At 44.0% G+C, this 23,602-nt stretch overlaps 2 protein-coding genes and 1 long non-coding RNA gene across 3 annotated transcripts; all 3 read left to right on the forward strand.

Moving 5' to 3' along the window:
* Positions 1-716: 716 nt before the first annotated feature.
* On the forward strand, positions 717-10,478 carry si:ch211-112g6.4 (SH2 domain-containing protein 7). Its single transcript, XM_021307625.2, has 6 exons — positions 717-1,198; positions 3,705-3,794; positions 3,871-4,036; positions 7,894-8,118; positions 9,299-9,937; positions 10,016-10,478. The coding sequence occupies exons 1-6, from the start codon at positions 891-893 to the stop codon at positions 10,058-10,060; spliced, it is 1,473 nt and encodes a 490-aa protein (XP_021163300.2). The 5' UTR covers positions 717-890; the 3' UTR covers positions 10,061-10,478.
* A 3,806-nt stretch (positions 10,479-14,284) lies between these two features.
* rab11a (RAB11a, member RAS oncogene family) lies at positions 14,285-19,277 on the forward strand. The gene is made up of 5 exons (XM_036135835.1): positions 14,285-14,480; positions 16,847-17,042; positions 17,128-17,321; positions 17,401-17,481; positions 17,619-19,277. Exons 1-5 carry the CDS (start codon positions 14,441-14,443, stop codon positions 17,753-17,755), a joined length of 648 nt encoding a protein of 215 aa, XP_035991728.1. The 5' UTR covers positions 14,285-14,440; the 3' UTR covers positions 17,756-19,277.
* A 3,073-nt stretch (positions 19,278-22,350) lies between these two features.
* On the forward strand, positions 22,351-23,252 carry LOC118562858. Its single transcript, XR_004930838.1, has 3 exons — positions 22,351-22,388; positions 22,557-22,831; positions 23,139-23,252. It is a non-coding gene; the product is annotated as an uncharacterized LOC118562858 (long non-coding RNA).
* The last annotated feature ends 350 nt before the right edge of the window (positions 23,253-23,602 follow it).

Consider the following 23,602-nt stretch of genomic DNA (forward strand, 5'->3'; position numbering starts at 1 on the left):
ACATTGCAATTTGATCCTTTTTTTTAAACCCTGCAGTGAGGTTCATTGTTCCAGTCAGTAAAAAGATTTTATATATCTAAGGAAATCCAGCAGATTGCATCGTATCACTGCGAGTTTGCAGAAATCCCTTCTACTAGACGTGCATGTAACAGAACCAGGCTCAGCATTCTGCTACATGTTCCTCCTCCTGCCTCCAGGTAGGAATCAAAGCTAATCAGGATCAGCTTTTACTTCTACAAAGAGAAAAAAAAAACGGCCGCCATATTGGAGAGTAGTAGGAGAAATTAGCAGAATGTAGAAAAGTCCAGTTCCACTGACTATGACATAAAAACATAAGCAGATTGAGGTTTATTTATAACAAAGTTACTACTCTGTACTTTTATAGGGAAGTAAATAGCTTCCAACTGGAATCTGTAAACTGATCAAAGATTCATCATCCGTCAAGAATTTCTTTCTTTTTCTGATCTATAGATCAGCGTTTTAAGATTTAATCTGAGAGGGGAAAGAAAGAGCCTCAGGATCAAGTCGGCCCATCAGCTTTCAGCACCAGAACCGCCACCAAAGAAGGATTTTAACTCCTTACTGGGCCTTTATCTCACTGACTGGACTTCTACTCATGTGATTCCCAGAAATAAATGTCCCGGATGAGCGGTTCCTCACTTTGGACTCAAAATCAGGCAAATGAAGGAAGATCTCTTAAATTTCAGCAAGGTCACCTGGAATAGAGGCTTTGAAAAGCGGTTATTGCATCAGAGAGGTTAAGTTTGAAGTGCTTGTGACAAAACTAAATCTGTAGAACCTCAGAACTGCCACAAAGATTTTAAAAATGTTTCCAGCCAAGCAGCCAAAGATCCATCTGGGAACAGAGATATTTAAATGAAACTGGCGGCATGAACAGAGGTGGAGGAGATAAGCTGAAACAATGGTGGCATTCACATGGCAGTGACGTGCAAACCAAACAGTCAAATGAGCCGTCGCTCATGTGTCGCAGCAGACGAGCATGCTGCTGCTCCTCTGCTCTGTCGGCTCCGCACACACGGCCGAGGATGGCGAAGAAAGCGAGCGTTGACCTCCAGATGCCGGCGGCGGAAGGAGGCCTGAAGGAGCTGGTGCTGAGGTGGTTCACCGAGACTCAGGCGCCGCTCATCCTGCAGAACGGCAACTTCCCCGACTGGTTCCAGGGCCTGGCTGCCAGAAAGTAAGCGCCACAGAGAGGTTCTGCTGGGGAGGAACTCTGCATTCATTAATGTTATTTGAGTCTTTTCTGTGGTCTGCTGCTTTAGCTGCTTTAGGAGGAAATCTGCTGTACTAACATGAATATTTCTGTTTTCCTTTCTGGTATATTTACACCGAAAATCGTTTAATTGTGAGCGAAATGGAACCAAAGTGGGACTCAGAATCAGCTTAAGCCTGTAAATTAAAGCTGATTCTGATCCACTTTAACGGTAAAGTGTTTGTTGTTCTAAATAGTTCCTAGTGGCTGGATTTTAATTAACACAGGTTCATGTGTTCATTTATTTTTCTGGTCGTTAGGATTAGCAGAATTGCAGAAGTCAGTCATTGATCATATTAATTACTTTTTCTTTAGGTGTTAAGGCAAGGCAAATTTGTTTGTATAGTTCATTTCAGCAGAAAGACAATGCAAAGTGCTTTACATGATTAAAATATAGGAAAATAAAACATAAAAGCTAGTTGGAATATGTAGAAACAAACTAAAATATGGAAAAAAAATAAACTAAAAGGAAATATTAAAAACAGTTGGACCACAAAGTTGAACTAAAGTTGTTTCAGTAAAACTGTTTAACTAGAACAGTGAGATAATCCTGAACAAATGTGTTTTTAACTTTAATTTAAAGGAACTCTTTCAGCACGTTTACAGTTTTCTGGGAGTTTATTCCAGATCAGTGGAGCATAGGAACTAAATGCTGCTTCTCCATGTCTGGTTCTGGTTCTGGTTCTGGTTCTGGTTCTGCAGAGCAGGCTGGAGCCAGAAGACCTGAGTGGTCTGGAGGGTTTAGTGCATTTTTCAAATGAAACAAGGATGTAAATGTTCTGTGGGTTCTCATTTTTATAGAACATCAATTTTATATTTATTACCATGACAAAAAACCCCATAGAGAAGCAGAAATGAAATAATAAAATTTATTACATGTTATTCCCTGAACGTAAGGTGAGCGATCATCAGCAGGTGGGGAGGTCCTCTGGACGGGTTCTTCGTGCTGAAACGGTTCTACTCTATTCAGAGAGACTTCTTGGTTCTGGTAGAACCTCCTTCAGAAAATTGATCCCTTAATCTGCTGATCCCTTTGTCGTGCATTAAAATATATCTAGTCTAATTTGAGAGCTATACGACATTCACTGACTCCCCATGGAGCCTAAATCGCCTGAGCGTAATGCTAACGTCTCGTTTTGGTGTTTCTTGTTGGTCACAGCAATGAAATGCCTGGAATCAGTCTACAAACAGAATTACTGACAGAAAACCACGACTATGTCATCACTGCAAAATACTTGGAAAACAAAGAATGCTGAGTTTAGGAAACATGGTAAAATTTTCTAATTTACAGCTGTTGTTGAAAACTATTAACAATATGTAACCTCTGAACCGATGACCAGAACATCAAGGTCCACATGTCAGGGTCAGCGTGGCGTACGTTAAAGAAAGATGGCTTTCAGCCAATCTGCTTCTTCCTTTAAACTACAACTGAATGGAGTAAACTCCCATGAAGCCATGGGATATAGTGCTCCTTAATATTCTAGACGTTTTTTAGAAAGTGATTTAGATAGAAAGTGATAAACTGTGTTCTTTGTGTCTCAGGGACTGCAGATGGAAATTAGCTCTGAGAGCTACAGTCTGGTACAACTTCAGTGTTTCATTGATGGATGCTGTTCCACATGGCCCCTGCCCAATAAACTAATTAAAATAAAGTAACTAATTACATAATTGAGGACAAATTCTTTCCAGCGTTGCTTCAGCTCATTGGAGCTTTCTGAGGGTCAGAGTTGCTTCTCTGAGGTCACTGCTGATGTCTTTCTGTGCTAAAACCCTTCTGCACATGACGGACCAACAAGCTGACACAACTAAACCCGATGATCATGAGTAAAGATAATAAGCAGCACCTGGTTACACTCTACAGCAGGGGTCACCAACACGGGGCCGTGGGCCCCCAGGAGCCCCCCAGGACCACATGTGGCGCCCAGGACCCGGTTCTAAAAAAGCACCAACCAGCTCCATCTAAAACTTTATTTTATCCCGTTACACTTCCTGTTTATTCACACTTGCATTAATATGGATTTAAAAATGACAATATCTATAACAAAGCATGAAAAATGTGTTTATTTTGCATAAAGCTGAGGTGAACTGTGACAGTAGGTCAGAGGTCAGTACAGGTAGCCCTTCATATGACACAGTAACCAGTGAAGCAGCTCTCAGTTGGATTACAGGCCGTAAAAGTACCAGATTTAGTTCTTAATCACTGCTTATGAAAAATGTGGATGTGAACGCGGTTTCAGAGCAGCTCTGTGTCCTGTCAGTGGTTCCTGTTAAACTCGTTAAAGGATCAAATTAAACGAGTCCAAACAGTTCTCGCCGCCTCTGAGGGAGTGAATGAGCGCCATCAGCGGTTCCGTGACGCGGCGGCGGGGATATTTTTGAATCTGATTTGCCTGCAGGTCTGTTTAATCGCTGCTCTCCCACTCCGCTGCAGGGAAGCAGAAGATGCGCTGAGAGATAAAGCTCTGGGCCGTTTTCTCATCCGCCTCAGCGATAAAGCCATCGGCTACATCCTGTCCTACAAGTGAGGCAAATGAGCTCTTTCAGTCTCTGGTCGGACATTTCTCTCTGTCTGAATTAACGGCTGTCCTCTCCCTCAGAGGCCAGGACCGCTGTCGCCATTTTGTCATTTCCCAGAATGCGGACGGCCAGTTTGTCATAGCTGGAGACTGTCAGCTGTTTGGGAGTCTGAGCGAGCTGATCGAGCATTACAAGGTCAGCCCCATCCAGCCGTTTGGGGAGTTCCTCACCTCCAGCTCCTGTGAGGTGAGACATGAAGCTCTACATCTCAGCATGGATGCTCTTTATTAAACAGGGGAGGGGGGGGGGGGGGCTTTGGGTTCTAGGGGTATTATTTCTCTCAATTCTGATAGCTAGTCTTTCCATTTAAGCTGCGCTTTAATAACATTTCAACAGAACATTATACTTAAACCAAGTTTTTAGGAAGTGTTTCCTATCATGGTTAAATTTTGCTCTACTGCAAAACAAGTTTGAGTCGTGCAGCATTGTCAAATAAGTTTACTTGAGATTAAATGTAAAAATATTGTTTATTACTAGTGAGCTAAATAAATATGTCATATATTCTCTTAATTGTCATTGAAAATGCTTAGCAAGCAGCTTCGCAGGTCCAGAGCCACGTCTGTTGCCTGTTATCACTGCCGCTTCTTAAGGTTATTGAGCTAAAATACCGTTTAGCATCCTGCCGTGTCCGTGTCGCTGATTAGCTAATGTTAGCTTCCAAATAAAAATCATTTCCCGTGTTGAAAAATTAGCAGTCAATATTTTTAAAAACATAATAGCATTGCATAATACGGAGAATATAAGCGAAAATAGTATTAATTTAATTAGCAGAGAAAGGGTTAGCATGTTTCTGTGGGGTTGGTAGCTTGTTATCATTGCCACTTATGATCATATTATATTTAGGGAGAAATGTAAACTCTATTGCAACAGGATAAATTAAAGGATTTAATGACAAAAAATTACAAAAACTCACAACGAGGCAGCGGGGCAGCTGAGGGGGGGAGACTAATAACAGAGGCAGCTGACAGAAGGACAGCAAATATAATTTTATTACAAATTAGCAAATGTTTGTTCACCAGCAGGCTGAATAAATCATCTTAATTAGTAAAAAACCAGAAAGCCAGCAGGTTATGATGCTAAATCAGAGTGGCTTTTGCAGCAAATGAATGTAATAGAAAATGTTTGTGTGGAATAAGTTTCTAAATGAGTTTCCCAGGGTTGTCTGCTAACCTGCAGCTGTAACAGAACAGCAAACCCAAGTCAGTTCTCATAATAATACATTTAAAAACATTTTTTCTTTTCCTTTTATAAGCATATTTTCTACATTTTCCGTGACACTGCAACTTTAAAAACATGGACTTATCAAAGAAGGGCTGTTCTTGCCTTTTCAAGAAGTTGAGGATTTGTACATTTATAGGATTTCTTCCTTCTTCACTATAAAAGCATTGTACTAACAATGCATGTATACTTTAGACTAGGGTGACCATATTTTCATTTGGGAAAACCAGGACACCTTGGAGGGGGCGGGGGGGAATCTCTGTTCCCATGCATAGAGATGTCTGTGGCATGCACTCACTTAACATATAGGCCTACGTAATCCTACAATAACATGATATTTACAGTTGGTTTATTAAAAATGCTTTTCAGTAAAAGTCAACAGCAATAACTCCAATAACAAATGATAATTTTATTCAAAATTTATTTATTAAAAAATGCTTAACAATTCCTGTTTGTCTCCCATTTGTCTCGACCCGGTCTGAAAGCGGGGAAACTCTTTTATAAATCGTTGGTAAACATACATTTGCGCTTCGGCATGTTGTTGGCGTACTGACAGCCACGCTATCTACCTTCTGGTTAAAGGTATACTATGCAACCGGGGTTGATTTTCCAGCGAGGCTCCCCCCAGTGGGCGAAAGTAAAAGTGCACTGTCATAAAGATGCAACGAAAAGTAGAAAAAACGGCAGTACAAACAATGACTAACACAGTGAAGGTATGAACATTAAGCTTCCCGCAGCGCTATCTTGACGAGGCGGCGGCTCGCCAGTTTTATTATTATTATTATTATTTTTTTTTTTTTTATGTTGGCGAGACGCTACTGCCACCGCCTCGCCAAGCCGCAGCCGCCGCCTCGCCGCGGTAGCGTCTCGCCAACATAAAAAAAAAAAAAAAAAAAAAAAAGATAATAATAATAATAATAATAAAACTCGATATGCTTGCATGTTTATTTGACGTTAACACGCAGTACTTTGTTGTTGCTTTCGCGCGTGCATATAGTGAATGGCAGGGCAAAAACACATGGAGTTCTCGCCGTAAAGCAAGACGGACTCTCGCGGTTTTGCACGACACTTCTGAGCCTGTGAGTGCGGGCCGAGGGCTCCTGCAATTGCAAGTACGGTATTTCCCCCACAGACCACCAGGGCGGCCGAGAAAATCTTTGTTCGACCTGAAATGACTCATTTAATCATCCAAAACGGTATGGAACACATTAATTAACTGAAAAATGTTGCATAGTATGCCTTTAAGAACAGGGCTGCCCGCACTGACGCGGCTCAGGGATTACGTCACACGCAGCGCTGTGCGCAGTGCCCTAGTGCCTGTCAATTTAATGGTCCAATGAAGGTAATTTAAAAAACGGGACATTTCCTCACTTTCTAAAAAAAACCCGGGACGCCCGGGATAGGACGTGAAATACGGACATGTCCCGGGAAATACGGACGTTTGGTCACCCTACTTTAGACTAGATAGACTTTATTGGCATTCAATGGCACATTCACAATTTATATATGAGATTTTGTTGCATGTCTTCGAGGAAAAACAGAAGACAAAAAAGAAACATTATAAATTTAAGTGTCTGGCAAACCAAAAAAAGTGGAGTGTGGGCTATTAGATGAGACTTTTGGAGGCAGTAAAGGAGACACTTTGCTGGGGTTTTACGCTTATATGCACATTAGAACTTGGTTAAACAAATACTCAACACAGAATAGAAGGAGGGACTATTAAGGAGATTTCATCCATCTGGGAAACACATACTGCAGCGGCTGAATTAGACCTAAACAGCCCAGTACAGCCAGAGGGATTCCTCACATGAGCCTGAAAAGATGCTGCAAATCAACCTGTTCAATGCTTTTTCACCACTGAGGGGCAGAATTCCTATAAGTGAGTTTGATGACGGCTATAAAGGATTTTCCACACAGCTTTTTTTCTTTTTTATTCCCTGGAAATGTCCCTGATTTCAGCGTTTTATGAATGGTGTAGCGTTACAGCATTGCGATCTGTCTAAAACATCTGCCAAACATATTTGATTTACACCTATAAAGCCCACACATTCATGATTTATTTTATTGCTGTTAAAAGTATTATATCCAAACTGATTCCAAACTTCATTAACTATCAATAGTTTGGGGTAGAAAAGTGCTCCTAAACGTGTCTGAGCACGTTTCTGTTTAATGTACAGCTGCTGTTCATCTCCTCTAGACAAAGCATGTTGTTGCTTAATTTGAAGGCCAGGAGGAAAATGGCCAAAGTTAGCTTTGGTGTATGAGCTCATGTTGGATAATGAAGATTCAATTATATTCAATTGAGCTTTATTTCTATAGCTTCAATTAACATCATATCATCTCAAGTCTCTTTCCAAAGTCAGCTTCCATCAGATCCTCCAGGTTGGTGAGAAATTTTCCTCTCTAAGGAAACCCAGCAGGTTGCATCAAGTCTCTCCAAGCAGCATTCACTCCTCCTGAAAGAGCGTAGAGCCACAGTGGACAGTCGTCTGCATTGTTGATGGCTTTGCAGCAATCCCTCATACTGAGCATGCATGAAGCGACAGTGGAGAGGAAAACTCCCCTTTAACAGGGAGGAGAACCTCCAGCAGAACTTCTGTTGCATGAACAGTTCCTAAGTGTCAGTTTTGAGTTTGTTAGACGTTCTGTGTATTTTCAGATTTTCATTGAGCTAAACCTGGTGAGTGAAAAAGTTAAAGCTACATGTGAGGACAAGGTGTTTGTGACGAGGCTGAAATACCTTGATTTGATTCCCGCTGGTTGAATTTGACTGAAACGTCTCACATTTCACCATGGAAGCAGTAACCCACCAGTTATGTCTTTAGGACGATGCGGACGATCTGTATGACGTGGTCAACGCCCACAAGACCTCAGCCGTCAGCGTCCAAGCCCTGCGGTCCATGTGGGACCAGGTGGAGCCCGGGAAGAAAAAAGGGATTCAGCAGCACCAGAATGGACCTCCTGCGGCGCCGGTGCCTTCACTGCCTCCTAAGTCCAGAAACAGGAAGCTGAAGGGAACCGTGTCCGTGGACGCCACGTCTCTCTCCCAGGTAAGGTGGACACTGAGGCTCTGCTGAACGTTTGGAAAGAGCTTAGCGCTGATCGATAACGCTTCCCGGCTCTGCTTTACCTGAACACGTCAGCCTGATTTGAACATAATCTGGATTGATCTGATGCAAATGATCAGATACGGTCTAAAAGATAAAGTGAAAACAATGGCCTACAACCCAAAGGGAAGCACATAAAACACGTTTAACCGACTGAAACGTCCTCAGCTTCGCCGCGCGGCTCCTCCTAACGGGAAACGTGAATCTGCCTTTTCTCCCCAGTGATAACTTAAATATTTACAGACCATTTGAATGATGCTGCATTCCCAGCTGGGATCATTTGCATGCATCTCTGAATGCAAAGCGTTCAAACAAAGCGTCGGCGTGGGACAAACAGCGGAGACGTGTCCTGGCGGTTCAGATGGACCGCTGTCCAGTCTGCCTCAGGTCCAGAACCCAAAGCGGACATCAGAACAGGACCAGGCCGGATCAACAAAAGGCCCGGTTTGATGGATCCCGCTATCCATCCGTGGTTCCGGTCCGTCTGCGTCTCTAACATCATGCAGACGTTGCAACAGGACGCATTAATGAGGTGCTTTGTTCTCCTGATAATGGGTCACAATGGGTCTGGGATTTAGAGATTCTTTCCCGTTATCAAAAGGTGGGTCCAGCAGGAAAGATGCTCTAAGCTCAATATTCACCGTCACATTTAGTCAAACCTTACCCAGAGATCACGACTCCTCAGGGTTGGAGATCAGATCAACTACTAAACTGAAACCTTTTGGCTCATCTTCTGCGTTCGCTTCATCGCTGCTGCCCACAGCCGCGAGGTCGTCACCGCAGACGCTGTTCGCATTTTACCTCCATGCTTTGGTCAACGTCCACACCGCCTCCGCAGGTTATTCCTACCTGAAGACGGAGATCATGTTCCTGCAGATGATGTTCCTGCAGATGATGTTCACGGATCTTCTGAAGACGACCGGCGACAAAAGAAACTGACCAGGAGTGGATCCACGAAATCAATTAGAAACGATAGTGATTAAAAGTACATTTTTGGCTTTAAATGGTAATATTCAATTTAAAAGGAGAAACATTTACTTAAAAACATTTAAAACCCCAGAACCGGTACTGATGCTGTTTGGTGTTTTAGTTGAACTTCAAGCTGTTTTCCTCTTATCTTTAGACTCTTCCTCCGGTGCCGAAAAGAGGAATGCCGTTGAGTTTTTCCCTGAGTGGATCTCTTCCAGACACGACGTCCCATCCCAGCGAAGCCCAGGCCGACCCGAGCAGAGCGCAGAAGCCCGGAGGAAGGACAAACCCAGCGGTGGCCTCCCACAGAGACCCCACAGACAACCCAGCTCATCTTCACGCAGAAAGCGTCTCGTATGCTGAGCTGAGTCAGGTGGAGGGCAGGAGCCAATCGCTGCCGTATCTGGGCAGCAAGAACGAGGAAGAGGAGGATGAGGAGGAGAAGTGCTCCGAGCGGTTTAACGGCCTCTCCGTCTCAGCACCAAAGAAGGTCACCTGCCACACATACTCCCTCCACGCTCCTCCTCACGGTTCGGCCCACAGAAGCTCCGGGTCAGAACCAGAGAACCCGCCTCAGCTGACATCCAACCCTCTGTACCAGTCCTCCGACGCCGCTGCAGGAGGTCCAGCCCAGCAGGGGGAGAACATGTACGCTGAGGTTCCTCAGGCGCCGCAGAGGACCGCCGACGACACGTATGAGCAGATCCCCGGAGACGGCGCCGTCCAGGGCAACACGTACGAGTCGGTGGAAGACCTGAAGAACAAGAAGCCCAGAAGCACCTGGGGGAAAAATGTAAGAGTCAAAGCAGCTGAATGTGGTGATATTAAAAGACAAAAAGTCTGAAACTCTCTCTTTATTTTCTGTCTGCAGAACAAAAAATGGAAAATGTTCCGACCGGATTACAGGAAGAAGTAAACGGGAAGAAGCTTTTTTCTCCAAGACATTTCTATTCGTCACAAAGGAAAACGGCTCTTCAGATGATCATCTGCATCTTAGAAGTATGATCATCTGCATCTTAGAAGTAAAGAGAATCAAGGCTGTGAAATTCAATTACTTTTGTTTCTATGGCGCCAGTTCACATCCCGTCATCTCAATTCTCAAGGCACTTTACAAAGTCGATTCAATCAAATTATTCAGACTGTTTAAACGTTTCCTCTCTAAGGAAACCAGCAGGTTTCATCCAGTCACTGACCTGCAGCATTAAATCCTCCTTGATGAACCTGGAGCCACAGAGGACAGTTGCTGGCATTGCTTCGCAGCAATGCCTCATCCTGAACACATGCATGCAGAGACAGTTGTTGCTGTTGCTGGATGCAAAGAAATGACTCTTGAGGTCAATATATATATATATATATATATATATATATATATATATATATATATATATATATATATATATATATATATATATATATATATATATATATATATATATATATATATATATATATATATATATATATGTGTGTGTGTTCAGGGCTGGACGATTATTCAATAACAATAAATATCGATGATAGGAGAAGAAAGGTCAATAAAAAGTTAAATAGAATAAAAGTTGTCCTTCCTTTTGCATTCTAGCCAATCATGTAGATTAATATTACATCATTACTTCCTCCCAGCCAATCACAACACAGACCCTGGAACCAAGCTCCGCCCCCTTCACAGAGTTCAGGGAGCACGCATTCTTTTTTCTTTTTTAAATACTTGCAGTTTGGGTAAAAAGTTGGTTGAATAAAGGTTTTGAATTCAATGTTTGGGTTAAGCAACAGCATAAAGTGGTCAGGGCTGCACTTAGAATCTATGTTTTGCATTTGTTGATAATTATCGATATCGATCAATATGATTTCTATTTTATAAATATGCTTTGTTTCCGATAACAAAGGAATGGTAAAATGCTTCAACAAATGACCAAACAGGAAGAACAGGAACGTCATAAATAAATGAGAATAACTGGGTAAGAATGTCCTGTTTGATCAGGCCAGGATAAATCAGCAGCTTTATTCCAAAAAACTGCTCTATGTCCAGGACTCAGGAGAACCGGCCAGCAGGAAGATGGAATGTTTTCATAGCTGAACAGAAAATTCATCAGACAGCGAATTTAAAAAGGAGATTTCCTTAATTGTCATCTGCTGGTAACGACAGCCAGTGTGTCTGCAGGAACCACTGCTGGCTTCAGAGCGTCCCTCCAGGCTTCAGCAGCTTTCTGCCATCAGGCCAGCTTCAGTGAAGCAGGATTTATTTCTGTCACAGATTTAGATCCAGCGCAGAGCCGGAGGACCCGACATGAGTTCTGGTCCAGAGGGACGGTTGCTGGTTCAATCCTGACATGGAGAATGTCACTGCTTCAGTGATCTCTGTTGGTAAACACGACCGCTGGAGGAGACCGTATGGACCAAATGGGTTCTGCCCCATAAACCCAGTATGTTTACCTATTAGGGACTTTTTTATCCTTACCTACCAAAATACAGATTTTAATGTTGATGAATTTCTTGTAATATTTAACAAAAAAAAAGCTAAATGCTGATTTATTTCTACCGTTTGTGGTTCTGTAAGGTTCTGTTGTCTAGAAGCTCCAAAAATTCACTTTGCATGTCTTCCTCAGGATTTCTGTTTTAGCTGAAAGGAGAAAACTGTCTTGACTTATTTTATATTTTTAAAATATTGTCTTTTTTCATAAATTTATCTCTAATTGTTGGTTATTTTCCTGTCTGGAGATTCTTCCTATGTCCCAGTTTTGTTAATTATTCTGACAATAAACATGAAAGGAACTGAGCTGATTTTAAAATAAAGCTTGTCAATGAATCTGTTGTAGCTTGCTGCAGTATAAAGACCTGCTGGTCAGGACTGATGCGACTAAAACAAATATCTGCAGAGCTGAGTGAGACGATGGAGCAGGTGGTGAATATCCAGGTAGAGTCGGGACAAAAAGCTGCAGCACTGAACGGAGAGTTTGTGGTCATTTCTTCTCTCTAAGATCTAAAAATAAATTGTTAATTACAACCTGCATACATGGTCCATATGGCTTTCATCCTGGTTGTGGACCTTATCTCCTGAAGGGATGAGGGAGTTTGGTCTGGAGAAAACCTCACGGTGAAATATTTTATCTGAGATGTTGCTGAAACCTTCTGGGTTCTTGTGGTTTTTATTTTTATGCCTCTGGGAGCTTCTTCATCCTTCTCACCTTCTCAGTCCCTCAGGTCAGCTGAACAGCAGCTCCTGCTCCCGCGTTCTGATGTTCTGCCTTTCTAGAAAGATTTAGTCTCAGGTGCAGATGGAAACTTTAGGTTAAGATCTTACTATAGAAAATGTTAGTTAGCAACACAAAGCATTGGCCTTTTCTAACCAGGGTTTTTATATTCTCATTAATTTTATAATAAATACGACCACATCTATCCAAGACTTTTACTAAAATGCAGAACTTTGTGCATTTATGGGGCCTAGTCATGTATGTTGACCATTAAAAGAAAATAAACTTTGTGTTTATTCATTGCTGCTTAATACCAAACTCCTGATTTTGTGGTCATGTTGTGGTAAATATGCACAAAATGCTTTGTTTACTGACAAATAAAGCAAAAATAAAACACAAAAATAAACCCAAATCCTGTTCTTGTGTTACTCGACCAAAAACAACTGCATGACCGTCTTGTAATAAGGCAAATGAGCAAAACCCTTTTTTTTTTACATCGGATCTACAAGGATTTACACAATTTGTTTAAAAGTATCATATTTTGGAGAACAGGTAAACAAATTCACAACAACTTTGGATTTTTTTTATATACATTTTTTTGGCCCTGGAGTACTTTTGACGTGACAGTTTCAACTCTTGTTCTGAAAAGTTTGGACTCCTGGACCTGAGAGGCTTCTCCACAGCATTCCTTTAAAACCCATTTTTATTCTCTTGGTTTTAACACCAGTGAGATTTACTTTGTTTCAAACTGGTTTATTGTGTGCAATCTTCTACATTTGTTGTTATATGTAATCATATATACTTTACATGTATATGTATATGTATATATATGTATGTGTAGGTATGTATGACTATATATGTGTATTTTTAGTACACAGTTTTGTGCAGCACTTTATTTCTGCTCTGGCTGTTTTAAAGCGCTTCATAAATAAAGTTGGTACGGTACTATGCGGTGGACTGGCTCTTGTCATAAAGAGGCTTACTGGACTTTTTACAAAAGCAGTGGTATCAATCATTCAATCAATAAATCAATTATTAGTATAGCCCAGGCATGTCCAAAGTGCGACCCAGGGGCCATTTGTGGCCCCTGCACTGATTTTGGGCGTTCCCCCCCCCTACTGCGTTTGAAGAAAGATTTGGTCCACCAGCACAGGTGGCTGATGCAGATGCAAGATTTAAGTTTTAACTAGGGCAAACTTAATAAAGAACATTTAAAATCCTACAATTGAAAATGCTAAGTACAACACAAAGTAATCCTCTTTTAAAAATCACACTTTTGACACTCTCTTTCATTTCATAGTGACATCTATCCAATGATATTTAATTACTAATTACTTTGATGCATTGAAATCTGCTTTGAATGCAATTATTAAAATTGGTTAATTACTGTGTTTTCAAAGAACAACTGAGTCAAATACTGTTCTTACATGGCTAAACCAAAAAGAGTAACGTTTGTCATTGTTAGACCTTCTTTTATTATGACAAATGAGCAAAATCCTTTTTTTAAATTTTGGATCTAAAATGATGTACACATTAATTTGCTACAAAAGAAAATCTGACTAATTTATTTATGTAAAATGATCTGATCTTGTAGAGCAGGTAAAAACAATAAACAAACATTTTTGGTCGAAAAAAAATAGTGCTAATGTTTTGGCCCTCGAGTACAGGGGTGTCCATGTACCCAAAAGTTTGGACACCCCTGGTTTAGCCCTTTCCAAGTGTACAATAATGGTGACCTGTGCTAAACAAAATTAGTATAACAACACTCACCTAAGCTCCGCCATAGTTTCAGGCCTTAAAGCCTCCTTGAATGAATAAAAAGTCTTGAACTCTGTGAGGAAAGGCCAAGTTCAGTTATAAATCTGGTTTAGAGAAGCCAGACTGCCACAGATCGTAGTAACGGCAGCAGCAGCGCGGCCTCTCGGCTCCGCGCAGTTCCCTCCTCTCACCACCAGGTGGCAGAAGGTTCATCCGCGCCGCTACCAGCGAAGAAGAAGAAAGCAGGACGTCCAGATTCCAAACAGATTCCCGTTGGAAAGGCAGAAATCTTCCCGGTTTTTAGTTTTTATCCACATCAAATATTGGACTTCCCGCTTCCTGCTACCACGATGGGCACCAGAGACGATGAGTACGACTACCTGTTCAAAGGTGGGCCGGCTGTGCTACATGCTAACAGGCAGCTAACGGAACCAGCCTGCCTTTGTGTTCCGTTCGGCTCTCGGACCTTGATCGGGCTCTCCGGACCGGGCCAGAACGGTCGATCGGTGTGAGTTAGCCACACCGGGTTCTGTCCGGTCCAGAGACACCGGGGGTGTTGTTCTCCGAGCCGGCGGTTCTGGCTCGGTGTTAGCGGCTAGCTCGGGTTAGCCGGCTGGCTGTGGGACACACCTTGAACCGTTATCATCCTGCCGAGGTGCGGACTGCGGCCAGCTGGGCTCCCGGCGGGCCGGAGGCCAGAACTCTGACCCGAACCGAGCCCAGAGGAGAGCCCGGTACTGGAGCAGTTCGGTTCCGGGAGGGTCCGGTCCAGGTTTAAACGCGATCCGTTGAATAACAGCCGCTGTTCGTCAGGTTTATTTACTGACGGGATGCCGCAAAAAAGTATTCACACCCAGAACTTTATGATCCGACCGTGAACTTCCGGAGGTTCTGTTGGGAGAAATTGTGTTTAAAAACTTGTTTTTACACGTAAAAATCAGAAAAGTGTGACATTAATGCGCTGGAATGTTCCTCCGTTCTACTCTGGTACCGCTAAACGAAACCCAATGGGTTCTGTTTAGAACTGAGATTCTGGTTCCGTACATTATTCAGGTGTAGTTTGGATCTGCCTCAGAGGTTCTCTAGAGAACAAGCCAACACCATGAAGACCAAGAGACCCAGTCAGGGAGGAGGTTCTGGTCCAGTTATGAGCAGAGATCTGATCGTTTAGGCGTAGAAACCTGGAAAAATGTCCCCATCAATCAGAGGAGCAGCCAAAATGTCCCCAGGGAACTCTGGGTGAGCTGCAGAGCGCCGCCGCTCAGGTGTGAGAGTCTGTCTCCAAGACTGTGGGGCTGCTGCCCTTACCTGGCAGAGGTAAGACGGACGGAGATAAACCAGAACCATGCTGGAAGAACACCTGCCAGAGGACAAAGCAGAATGGCCTAGTCAAAGTCCAGACCTAAATCCACTTTACAATCTGGGGTAAAACCGCCGTTCACAGATGTTCTCCATCCAATCAGATTGGGCTGCCGCTGTTTGACAAAGAAGAACGGAGAAAAGCTGCAGTGTGTAAACATTTACAGCTGCTGCAGAACCAGAGGAGGTTCTGCAGAGGTCCGGTTCTGGGGCTGAATAGTAATCGGGGCGTCACAGTTTCAGAATCACTTTCGGTTCTGCAAAGCTCTGTTGTTCTGTTGTTCTGTCCGTTCTGCGGTTCTGAAGGAGCCGAGCTTCCAGCTCCGGATCTCCTGCTGAAGGAACGAGGCGACGTTCTCCTCCCTGTAGGAGGAGGTGGGAGGAGCGCTGCTGCTGCCAGACCCAGCAGAACGGGCCGCTTGGAGAACCTCGTCTTAGACGTTCCACAGTAAAGGTGTGACGGTTCACGTAATCACCCAGGTCCGGTCCTTACTGAGGGAGGTACCGGGTCCAGGCGGACTGCTGCGGTGCATTCAGGGACGGCTGGAAAACAGGATTGTCCAGACGGCGCCGACGTGACGTCAGAATCGAGCAGCCGGGATGATTTTATTGTTGCTTCTTAACTTGACGGATCAGCTGCAGACCAGCAGATGGTGGAACGTCGGCAGAAAATCAAATTTTTATCACCAAGCAGAACAGAAACGGCTCAGGAGTCCACACGGCTCTAAAAGAGGCGTTTTAGTTTCTATAATAAAGTTTATGTGAGCGTATATTCAGGCCTGATGGCGAGTCGGCATGGAGGAGAGGACATAAAGCTGAAAAAGGTTAAATCCAGCATTAGAAGCTTTGTTTCAGACATATTTAAGTTGGAGAACTTGACATTTTCTTTAAGAACCCAGGAGGAAATTGGACGGATCAGGTTTGTAGCGTCTTCTGTGATTCTTTATCGACATGGAACGGGAAAATAAGGTGTTCGTTTTTCTGTTTAATATGTAAAAGGTTCCTGCAGCTCCCCATTAAAGACACCATGTTATTGTTTCTGTGTACGAACTTTTAAAAAAACACGTAAAATGAGGAGAAAGACTCATTTTGTGTGTCGAGTATTCGTGTATTTCTGCTTGATTTGAGCAGCTAAATGAGATTATTTACCAGCTAAATGAGCTTTTTACCCCCAAAATAATCTAATTCCACGTCCTGCACCGGAAATAAGACGGTGGAGATGAATTGATGTTATTCTGTGTGCAGATAATCATCTCCACCTGCTCAGATCAAGGACAGATTTCCAGAACATTTCACTGACTTTTAGTCCTTTTTCCTCCTAACTGCAGTCTAACGGTTTCAGCTCCATCAGCAGAACCTCTGACCCAGCTCGCTCCTTCCTCTCTCCTCTTCCTCAGTGGTCCTCATCGGGGACTCCGGCGTCGGGAAGAGCAACCTGCTGTCCCGCTTCACCCGCAACGAGTTCAACCTGGAGAGCAAGAGCACCATCGGCGTGGAGTTCGCCACGCGCAGCATCCAGGTGGACGGCAAGACGGTGAAGGCCCAGATCTGGGACACGGCGGGCCAGGAGCGCTACCGGGCCATCACGTCCGCGTGAGTGTGGACGGCCGGCGCCGCGCTTTTATTCTCATGTTTGTCGTCCGTCCGGCGGGTCTTCATCGTGTCGATTCTGCCGCAGGTACTACCGGGGGGCGGTGGGGGCGCTGCTGGTCTACGACATCGCCAAGCACCTGACCTACGAGAACGTGGAGCGCTGGCTGAAGGAGCTGCGGGACCACGCCGACAGCAACATCGTCATCATGCTGGTGGGAAACAAGAGCGACCTGCGCCACCTGCGGGCCGTGCCCACCGACGAGGCCCGGGCGTTCGCCGGTCAGTCCCGCGCCGCGCCGCTCGCCGTCTCCTGCATGTCCGCCTGTCTCACTGACGCCTGTCGCTCTCTCCTCCGCAGAGAAAAACGGTTTGTCCTTCCTGGAGACGTCGGCTCTGGACTCCACCAACGTGGAGACGGCCTTCCAGACCATCCTGACAGGTGAGTTCAGCTTACCTGAGGCGGCGCCGCTTATAGAACAGCAGCTCCTGTGTTTTAATCATCTGTTGCTGCGGTTTGGGTTCCTTCGGCCCCCCCCGCTGCCGCTCCCTGTAACGCTGCTCTCCCTCCTCCCTCAGAGATCTATCGCATCGTCTCCCAGAAGCAGATGTCGGAGCGCCAGGAGAGCGACATGTCGCCCAGCAACAACGTGGTCAACATCCAGGTGCAGCCCACCGAGAACAAACCAAAGATGCAGTGCTGTCAGAACATCTAGCCCCGCCGTGGATCTGCTGCTACCCCCTCCCTCCTGCCCCCCCCCCCCCCTCCTCCTCCTCCCTCCCTCCACGGTTCTGATCCGGTCCCAAACAGACTGCCTCGGCGTAGAAACATCCAGCCGCAGATTCAACCCTGCGACCTGAACCCCCCCCCCCCCCCCCCCATCCCCCCAGTAAATATGAGACGGGCCCCCCTCCCTGAGCAGAGCCCCGTCTGTCGGCTACTGCAGGACAGCAGGCGTTTCATATCACCTCATTTCTGTAGATGCGCTGACATGTCACTGAAATGTCTTAAAATATGAATGTGATTGTTTTTCTTCCTGCTCTGTGCTCCCCTCCCTCTCCCTCTTCCTCTCCCTCCTCCTCCTCATATACGTACCACTGTAAAGCACATCTATCTGAGCTTTTCCTCTCATTTTAGCCCCTCCCTCCCCTCTAGTGCAACGTACTGTCTGGACGAATCGAGCCGCCGTGCTGCGGGAACGCCGCGCCGTCGGGTCGCTAGCCTCGCGTCGTTTCCAGCTGAAGGAGCCGCAGACGCGTCGGGCCGTCCAGTAACGCACCAATCCGTCACATTTCCCACTCCAACTATGCAGAGACGAGCGCCCGGCTGTTCGGGTCGCCCGTTCCGGCACTTAGGGAGCAGAAAGGACTGAAACGCTAATATTCCCGTACGACATTCCTATGATCCTCTGTAGTGTTAGACTGAAATGTGCAGCTAGCTCCGCGTTGCATGCACCCACGGACGTGTAGGACCACTGAGAAGGAGCGAGGCGCCTCCCAGGGCTGGACTCCACCGGCGCGCCATCGTCCGAACCTTGCACTGATTATTAACCGAACCCGCTCGTCTTATTTAGCGTTCCTTAGTTTCTGCACTTAGAGTTAGAACCACTGTCGGAGAGGCTGAGGAACGTTCCTGGTCTGGAGAAGCAGCAGGAAGCTGAGGTGGATCCGGTCGGCGTCTCATGCTCCTCTGTTGGCTCCGCCTCTCATTTAGCCGCGCCGTCACACCAAGCCTACGTACACCGAGCTGCCTCTGCGACACGATGCATGGCTTTCTGTCGTACCGCCTTACGTAGCCGACGTACTCCTCCCTCCTGCTGGAAGCGGGACGCGCCGCTGCGGTCCGGTCCGGTCCGGTGTGTTCTGCTTGCGGCTCGACCCGCGGCGTTTAGTGGCAGAGGGCAGCTCTGCGGTGTGCGGGCCTCTCTGGACGGACCGAGTCCTTTGCTCTTGAGTTCTGGTCCTGGTCGTGTACCACCATAGTTCTGTGTTGTTTTTTTTTTTAAACCTGTGTTTTGGTTCTTCTTCTATTTTTTTTTACTATATTCTGTAACTGACTGTAATTTCAGTGCAAACTCAAGAATGAAACGATGTCATTTCAACGAAGTCGGACGGTGAAATGTGAGCGAGGGGTCCAGATGATGGTTTTATGTTTTGTACAGACCAATGAATTGTACAATTGTGTCTATATCTTAAGTTATCGGTTTATCTTAATAAAGCGCACCAGTCATAAACCTTTTTATGACCCCGATTTATTCATCAAGGTCAATGTCCAACAGTTCCTGAGTCTTAAATGTTCCTGCTGCTGCTGGTTCCGTCAGCTGTCGGGGAATTCCTGGACTGGCTTCATGGTCCGGTTCTGAAAACCGCCTAAACCTGAGCTACGGTTACCGGAGGTAACGGATCCAGGAGAGAAACCCAGACATCGTAGCAGCTCGGCCCTTCCCCTCCTGGAGGATCCAGCCGCGGTCCTGGAGCATCTCCAGTGGGTTCTGGTTCTGCTAAAGGTCGTCTCCTGGGGCGAGGCCCGGTCAAACGTCTGAGTTGCTGCTTCTGCTCCTGAAAAGGAGTCGTCTAGTTTGGACTTCTGGCAGCTTTAGAACTTATCAGACCTTTCAACTTTTATCAAAAGTTAAGACTGAGATCATGTTAATTTTTGGGGGGCAGGGTGGGGGCGTGGCTGACTGGACCCTGGAAGAGAAATCTTTTTTTCCTGACTTTGATAAGAAAATATTGTAATTGATTATAAAAGGCACAATAATAATTATCAGATACACATCCAGGCAATCAAATCACTATCATTTATCTATTAATCTATTTATCCATGTAGGTCTATAACCTCATTGGTTATCATTCATCAAGCCTGTATGGTCCCACATTTTCCCCTCAGCAGCTTGAAGCACTCAGGGGTTCACGCTGCGTCTTTACGCTGATCCAGCTGCTGATGTTTCCTCTTTTCAGCTCCAGGCACTTCTAGCCTTTTACAGTTTATAACCATCATCATCATCATCATCATCATCACATTTCACAGCGACAGGTTTCTCATCTCAGTCTCCGCGCTGACCAGACAAATCTCCTCTATGGCGCAGGGCGCTCTGGTGCGTAATTATGCAGTTTGAAGTTGTTCTCTGAGTGCTTTTTGGTTGTGGTCAGAGCGGACAGAATGATAACCTTCTGCTTCGCTTTTAGCCCACTAATGGTCTTAAAGGCGGAATCCTGTAGGAAATATATCACTTTTTATGTATTGCACCCCCAGATTCTATCAGTATAGGCGCAGCTTTTCAAGCTCTGCAATCACTGGTTCCTAAGTGACTGTAAAAAAAACACCACTTTTTCTGGTAACGTCTGGTGTCATCATAATTTACACTTAATGATACTGGTTTAAGGTTTAAGGTGGGCGGATTTCCCCCCACTGGTGCGCTGCATGCGAGGGATAAACAGTGGGAAAATGCATAAATAGACTGTAAAGAGCTCCTTTAGAGGGAAGAGGAGGAATGATGGGTCTGAGCTGAAATCACTGATGTTGGAAGTTCTTTAAAATGACCCTCAAAAGTGTGCACCTAAATTACATGTAGCGTAATTATGCGCACCTAGATTAAAGCGAAAAGAAGCACGCCCCACCGAAGCATCGCTGGTTCTGTGTCGTTAAAAACAAAAGAGTATGAAATACTACTCTCCTATTAACTTTAACTGGCACATTTTGCTACGGGTGTGAGGACAGACATTATAAACGTAGACGCCTGATTGGGCGCAGGTTTGCAAGTCAACGTCACCGCCATATTGTTTGTGGCAGAGAGTAGTGAACGTCTATGTTCCCTGTATATTTGTTTTAAGTATTCAGATAGAAAGATATAGATGGAGCTTATATATACTTGTAGAAACAACAGAGAGATTAATTGATAGAGATTGGCAGCCAAATGGGCTTTTGATCAATGTGCATTTATAGATTTTGAAGTATTCTAAATAAATGTGTGTTTATACATACGTATATGTCAAGATTATAGATATGTGTATACACACACACACACACACACACACACACACACACATATATATATATCTATATATATATATAGATATATATATATAGATATGTGTGTATATTTAAGATCTGGTATAGACACAGATTAGGAAAATAATTTTTGGTGAAGGATTAAAGAGCTAAAATTACTAATGTGAGAAAAAAGTCACAGGAGAAAAAAGTAAAAAAGAAAAAGACAAAAGTAGTAATATTATGAGAAAAACGTCACATTATGAGAATTAAGAGAGAACATTTCCAGAATAGTCACAGTTTACAGAATTATTTTAGTCGTGGAGTAATAGGGCCAGTTTAGATTTTTTAAATAATTTTTATTCTTTACGAGAAGAAATTCAGGAGAATGAAGCCAAAGGGATACGAAAACAAACTCGTAATATTACAAAAATAAAAATATTACGAATATAAAGTATATTCTGAGATTAAACTCCCTCTGATGCTGTTTAAGTGTCTGAGTCTAACAGCAGATTTGCCACATTCAACATGGCGGACGTTGAGACGCATCACAGCATAGACAGAACCCGCCCACCGAGGCGTCTACGTTTATAATGTCTACAGGTGGAAGGACATTAAACGCATTGATTCATGTTTTGAATGGTGACAGCTGATTAAAGCCCCTGGCCCCGAGGGAAGGGGAGCAGTAAGAGGGTTGAGGCACAGAAACACAGTGCATGTAGTTAAAAAATGCAGAATTAATAAAAATGAAACACATAAACAGACTAAGTGCCGTTTTAGACTGCATCTGGTTAGCAGAACTGTTTTCTGATCCAGCGTGCAGCCATGACTGGTTCTGAATGAAGACTTCATCTGGCAGCCGCTGCCAGTGATCCAGGAGAGAACCAGCAGCGACTTCCACCCATCCGTCGTTTTCCACACAATCTGGTCACAGAGGTAGAAGAACCACGAGGGGAAACCCAGACAGGGATGCATCCCAGCAGGTTCTGGGTGTGTCTTTATGGAGATAATTTCCTGCCAAAACGTTGTAAGCAAAAAAATGTGTTGCACACAAATAAAACCTGTTTTGCACACAAAAAATTGTTTTGCAAACTGTTCGCCAACCTTGCACTCAAAATATCATTTATAAGTTTTCCTCGAGTACAAAACGGTCTGTGCTTGCACAAAACAGCCTCTGCTCGAGTACGAAACAATCCCACCACCGCTGCGGTAAATTTGTGCCAAAAGTCACGTGATGCATTGAGTGGTTGTTCAGACTTCCCGACAGCAGGGGGCGCACCCAAAAAAAACTGAAACGCACCGGTTTGGCTGAGGAAGAGAGACGTGACAACACAGCTAACAGCATCAGCACCCCACAGGTAACTTTCAAAACTTTCCCGGTGAAAAAGTAACAGCTCACTGATAGATCATGTAAGATTTTAGTTAAAGGCCCTGTTTAGTTTTATCTCTGATCTAAAAATGCTGTGTAACGGACTTTTGAAAAATAATGTATTTAGACTATGATTTGATCTTTACTCTCCTTTCAGAATTAAACGTCTTTGGAGACGTGTGGTGCGCAGGAACTAACATACACAACAATGTGCTGCACTCAGGAGAGGACAACAGTTTGCTTGACCTGTCAAACATGTTAGATAAGTTCTGTTGTCACCATTTATTTGTCCCAAGACTACAACTAAGTTTTCACACCATCAGCAGTGGCTGAGATGACCATTCACTCAGAACTGAGGGGAATCTAACACTCAGTCAGTTATGGAAGATGGGAAGCATCCAGCATGCTGTGGTAGAACCAGAAATCACAGAGGTAAGAGGGATTTTTTTGTGCTGGCTATTATACAGTTTCTCACATTAATGCGTATATTTCAAACCAGAAATGAATTTATCTGATCATTTATCTGATCACTCCAATACAACAAAACATTGAGTACATCAGAGAGGTGGCACTGAAACTGGTTTCTTTGAAATCTGTTTATTATGGTCCTTCAAAATAATTAATGGATTTTGGAGTCATTTGCTTTTCCATCCTTAGCTTCATAAATTTAATTATATGCAGTAAGTTGTAGCAACAGAATCACTGCCTCTTTTTTATTCTCTATATATCTTTCTTGCAGGGACTCTGCCTGCCTCATATTGACTGGGACAACAGTGGACTGCTGGGTGACCCACACTGTGGGGTCACTATTTCTGAAACTGGCAATGTGTTGAGCCCTGAACAACTTGGTTGCACTGAGGGCAGCCATGGATGCACTGGGACATTCTGAATCGCATGGCTCGGAATATATATATATATATATATATATATATATATATATATATATATATATATATATATATATATATATATATTGCTACTCTCCAGTATGACCAACACTTTACGGGTTTAATCTTATTGTGGTTACCATTGTTGCAAAAGGTTTTTAAGTAGTAAAATCTAGCCAGGGAAATGTAACTAAGTTAGTGCATTCACTGAATAAAAGTGTAGAACTGCTGGGATTATGATGGTAAATGTGTATGGTACTGTATAAAAATTTTGAAAATGCTGCGGTTATTGGAAAAAAGGGCACATGGAGCTGTT

This window comes from Fundulus heteroclitus, chromosome 4 (assembly GCF_011125445.2).
Source record: "Fundulus heteroclitus isolate FHET01 chromosome 4, MU-UCD_Fhet_4.1, whole genome shotgun sequence".
NCBI classification, from domain to species: domain Eukaryota; kingdom Metazoa; phylum Chordata; class Actinopteri; order Cyprinodontiformes; family Fundulidae; genus Fundulus; species Fundulus heteroclitus.

Coding starts and splice junctions, on each gene's coding strand:
- si:ch211-112g6.4 (XM_021307625.2), top strand. CDS start 891: ATGAACAGAGGTGGAGGAGATAAGCTGAAACAATGGTGGCATTCACAT. Junction 3,795..3,870: donor GGCTACATCCTGTCCTACAA/GTGAGGCAAATG, acceptor CCTCTCCCTCAG/AGGCCAGGACCGCTGTCGCC. Junction 8,119..9,298: donor ACGCCACGTCTCTCTCCCAG/GTAAGGTGGACA, acceptor TCTTATCTTTAG/ACTCTTCCTCCGGTGCCGAA.
- rab11a (XM_036135835.1), top strand. CDS start 14,441: ATGGGCACCAGAGACGATGAGTACGACTACCTGTTCAAAG. Junction 14,481..16,846: donor GTACGACTACCTGTTCAAAG/GTGGGCCGGCTG, acceptor CCTCTTCCTCAG/TGGTCCTCATCGGGGACTCC. Junction 17,322..17,400: donor CGAGGCCCGGGCGTTCGCCG/GTCAGTCCCGCG, acceptor TCTCCTCCGCAG/AGAAAAACGGTTTGTCCTTC.